This window comes from Sycon ciliatum, chromosome 11 (assembly GCF_964019385.1).
Source record: "Sycon ciliatum chromosome 11, ocSycCili1.1, whole genome shotgun sequence".
Classification (NCBI taxonomy): Eukaryota; Metazoa; Porifera; class Calcarea; order Leucosolenida; family Sycettidae; genus Sycon; species Sycon ciliatum.
The window spans coordinates 12757154-12762153 of NC_088653.1; the positions used below are offsets into that span (position 1 = coordinate 12757154).

General features: G+C 44.9%; 1 protein-coding gene across 1 annotated transcript in view; it reads left to right on the plus strand.

Annotated features, from left to right (window-relative positions):
* Positions 1-5000, plus strand: part of LOC135827400 (fibrillin-1-like) — a 28153-nt gene that overhangs the window by 10687 nt on the left and 12466 nt on the right. The window contains exons 7-10 of the mRNA XM_065339894.1: positions 1166-1291; positions 1882-2007; positions 2547-2751; positions 4762-4947. Of these exons, the coding sequence (XP_065195966.1) occupies positions 1166-1291; positions 1882-2007; positions 2547-2751; positions 4762-4947 (643 nt within the window). The remainder of the gene's footprint in view (positions 1-1165; positions 1292-1881; positions 2008-2546; positions 2752-4761; positions 4948-5000) is intronic.

The following is a 5000-nucleotide window of genomic DNA, read 5'->3' on the forward strand; positions in this document are numbered from 1 at the left end:
ACTTTGCTCTGGGCATGGGAATTCTGTCGTTATTCGCGAATTGTCGCTATATCCGCAGTCGTTATCAGCGAAGTTGACTGTATCTTTGAATGGATATGCATGTCTAGAGTCTAGACATGGGCTCTGAATGCCTCTGAGTGGCTGTAAATGACTGGAGCAGCACTGTGCACGCCTATGTCTGACTGTACATGATAATGTGTTTTGTATTGTTTGTTTGTTTAGCTTTATTTTCACTTCACCATAGACACAGGCAAAATCTGCCTTCTCTCAGGGCGTATTGCCACAGTTCTCGCAAAATGATGAAGATAATGTGTATGCAGAATATCATGTTTGATTGTAATATCAGAAGCATAGGAATCGGTCGTTCAGAAAGTGGTGGACATCACGCAACTGCATTGTGAATACAAGGGGACTTGTTATCTGACAACCGCTCTATTTAGTTGCTATTCACTCTTGGCGCACGCGCTGGATGAAAATTCTTTTATTAGCGATGTCGAAAAATTATAATTGGACTGCTGTATTGTGTCCACCATTATCTGCTGTGTAACCCCATTATGTATTGTGTTCGCCATTATCTGCTGTGGTCACCATTATCTGCTGTGTTCACCATTATGTACTGTGTTCACCATTATGTGCGGTGTTCTCCATTATGTGCTGTGTTCACCATTATGTGCGGTGTTCTCCATTATGTGCTGTGTTCACCATTATGTGCTGTGTTCACCATTATGTACTGTGTTCACCATTATGTGCTGTGTTCACCATTATCTGCTGTGTTCACTTTTATGTGCTGTGTTCACCATTATCTACTGTGTTCACCATTATCTGCTGTGTTCACCATTATCTGCTGTGTTCACCATTATCTGCTGTGTTCACCATTATCTGGTGTGTTCACCATTATCTGCAGTATTCACCATTATGTGCTGTGTTCACCATTATGTGCTGTGTTCACCATTATGTGCTGTGTTCACCATTATGTGCTGTGTTCACCATCATGTACTGTGTTCACCATTATGTGCTGTGTTCACCATTATGTGCTGTGTTCACCATTATCTGCTGTGTTCACCATTATCTGCTGTGTTCACCATTATGTACTGTGTTCACCATTATGTGCTGTGTTCACCATTATGACTGTGCTGTGTTCACCATTATGTGCTGTACTGATCAGATACGGATGAGTGTGGATTTGCTAGTCAGCCGTGTGAACAGCAATGTGTCAACAACGTGGGAAGTTTCCGGTGCGAATGTGACTTGCCCGGCTACCGCTTGGCTACCAACCTGCGCAACTGCTCAGGTATTGTTCTGTGTTTATACAATGTATCTCTGTGTGGTCACTGCGAGCGATCGTGTGCTGTTTCTATACAAGGGCGTCGGACACGGTACGATCACTACGGTATTGACTGTACCCCTTTTTGACCCAGGTACCCCGTGAATCAATAACATACACAGATCTGGACTCTAAATTTCCAAAATTTCCGGCTCAGCCACCCCCCCCCCTCCTTCACGAGTAAATTGTACTTCAGATGGCTGACCGTACCACACTAAAATACCTTTCGACGCCCCTGCGATATCTATATGTAGTCGCTGTGTATGGACATGTTCTGTCTCTGGCTGTTAGACATTAGAATTCTCTCCCAATTGATCATGTACATTCTGGTCTGTGTATGTATTTTATTCATTTTATGTTATTTTATTTCACCGTCCAATGGCAGAAGCCAATGCAATGGCAATGGCAAGAGAAGAAAAAGAAAGAAAATAGGAAAGAATAATGATAATCGGAAGAAAAGAATGCATCAGCGGGGTGAAATTTATCACTATGTTGCCCATGGTGGAGAGCATGTGTGTGTGTGTGTGTGTGCGTGTGTGTGTTTGTGTGTATTGTAGACATAGACGAATGCCTAGATCCAGCCATCCATCACTGCGGTCAACAGTGTGTAAACACCAGAGGTAGTTTCTACTGCGAGTGTGGAGAAGGATATAGACTGTCGGCCAATCGCAGAACCTGTGAAGGTGGGTGCACATAATTATGTGTAAGTGTGTTTTGTGAGTGTTTTGTGTGTGTGTGTGTGTGTGTGTGTGTGTGTGTGTGTGTGTGTGTGTGTGTGTGTGTATGTGCGTGTGTTTGTGTGTGTGTGTTCGTATGTATGTGTGTGCACATGTGTGTGTGTGTGTGTGTGTGTGTGTGCGAGCGCGCGCGCGCGCGCGTGTGCAAATTTTATAGCGGGGTGGGGTGGGGTGACTGCCTGGTTGCTTGCCTGGATGCCAGCCCGTCGGTCCATCCATTCAACCGGCGGTCTGTCTGTCTGTCTGTCTACATTGCTGACCTTGGCTATTTGTCCTACACATGGAGTGATAGAAGATGTTGGCTAGATAAGGGTACACTAGTTGTGGTTGATTATGTGCTGCTGTGTGTTGTTCTGTGTGTGGGTGCGCGTGCGCGTGTATGTGTGTATGTGTGTGTTTGTGTGTGTATGCATGCGTGTGTCCACGTGTGTGTTTATGTTTGTCTGTGTGCCTGCTTGTCTGCATGCGCCTCTGTTCACCGTCAGATATCAACGAATGCTACGGTGGTCCCGGCATGCGCTGTCAGGGTGATTGTGAGAACCTTCCGGGCACCTACCGGTGTACGTGCGGTCTCGGTTTCCGTCTGGCCGAAGATGAGCGCAGCTGCGTGGACATACCCGAGTGCATTGAGCTTGCGGCCGAGATCCTGCTAGAGGGCAACTGCCTGGAATGCCTGGAGCTTTCACCGGGGTAAGTGGGCAATGGTACGGCTAGTCCATTGTCTATTAAAACCGATTCATACTTCATTTTGCGTACGGGAAATGCATCGTGTCGGGTAAAAATTGATCTGAGTTCAACTATTTCGCGTACGGGAAATGAAGTATGAATCGGCCTTTAGCTCGTTGCGCATTGCCAAGTACGGAAGGTATGATTACGTTGGTATCAGCTATGCACAGTTCAACAGCCTACCTAACCATGCCAGATGGCTGTGTGGGATACAGTCAGACCTCGCTTATCCGGTCCTCTTTCATCCGGATCCCTCGCCATCCGGAAGAAAGTCGCTGGCTACCGATTTACAGCATATGCCATGCAGACATACAGTATGTGTAGCCGAACATCCAGTTCCGTGCCGAGGTCTGACTGTATTAATGGTGCAGATTGCGTCATTGCGCAATGGGCTTATTCTGAATATAGGTGCAGGATATGTCAGCGGTCTTTTGCTCCAATGACCCTGGCAACGTGAAAGGCAATGCTGATCTCCTCAAGAGGAATGGGGAATATTTCCTTTAGTATGGACTCGGATGGAGAGCCAAGGATAAATCTATAGAAAAGAGAACAGGTCAGTGTCATGCAACATTGTGCAACATCATGCAACATTGTCGTGCATGTTATCGCATGAGCTGATTGTTTAGTAACTGGTGGTGTTAGTGGACATTATAGCTCAAGTTTTCGTTCCTTGGTCCTTTTTCTTTTCTCTATATTCCCTTTGATAACCGCAATCAGTAATACAAGCTGGATCGACATTTGTGTACACTTTATTCATGTACTGTAAAACTGTGGAGACAATGTGCAATAAAACGATGAAAATGTGAAGAAATGGTGTAGAGAAAATGAGGATTCAAACAAGTTTTCGTACAACACTCATCTGGAATCTTCGTTGTACTAAAGGACAATGAAAACAAATTGAACTATTATAGAAAATCTAAGTTAGAGAAATAACACTAAGAACAACAGCAGTGAAATTTACAAGTGTGAATTTTATCAATGAACGCGAGAGCAATAACGGATGCGTGTACTAACACTAAACTCGCAACTGAAAAATGAACAAAGAAGAGAAAGGGACAAAGTGATAACAAATAACAGCAGTACATTACACCTAGAACATTAACGGCCAAGCTTGGCCGCACAAAACATGACACTTTACTTGAACAATTTCAACCCAATTATACTATCTTTCTGTACACACAAATTAGGCTTATACAGACGCTGACAGATGGCTTCCAAAACTTTTAACTGTAGTCCATAACCATGACGACCATGGCACAATACAGTGAATGAAGAGTCGGAATACAAATTGCAACAATCAGGACTAGCCAACAGATGATTGTACACTGAAGACTTGCTAACACGAAACCTACGCACAACACTAACATTCACATTCTCACCGGCACTCTCACGATCACTACAATCGTCGCTCTCCGACTCATTTTCAAACTTGTTTGAATCCTCATTTTCTCTACACCATTTCTTCACATTTTCCTCGTTTTATTGCACATTGTCTCCACAGTTTTACAGTACATGAATAAAGTGTACACAAATGTCGATCCAGCTTGTATTACTGATTGCGGTTATCAAATTGTTGTCTCCTCGCCGTTTGTTCAAATATATTCCCTTTAGTATTTCTTTGGCAGCTATATATTTCGTACTATTGCGTGTGAAGTGGATCGAGATATCTCGTCGTCTGCCGTTCAGGCACACTTTCAGGAGCGTGGCAGCCTATCCGGACGGCCCGGCTTCGGCCGGACCACTTTATTTTAACGCAATGCCAAAAGTGCCCAGAATTGAAGATTTTGCACCAGCTAATTTCAAATATTTTCACGGGAAGACCCCCCGGAACCCCCTCCTGCCGGACTACCTCCAACGGCGCTGCCACGTGGCTGACTTTACCGAGCGAGATATCTCGTCCATAGCACTGCAAAGGGTTAAGCGGTGAACAACACATTGTACAATTCCGCAACGTCTTCTTTTTGTCTCTCCCAGATATCAGTGTACGCGATGCCGCAACGGTTACGCGTTTTCCGAAGATAGTACGTACTGCAAGGAGATTGACGAGTGCGCTGCCAACAATGGTGGATGCGCACAGCAATGTACAAACATGCCGGGAAACTTCTCGTGCTCGTGCTTTCCTGGTTACTCCGTGATACGGTTCTACAACTCGGCACTTTCGTAAGTTGCGTTCGTGACTCGGTGGTGCATTTTGGTTTGTGTGCAACCCCTGC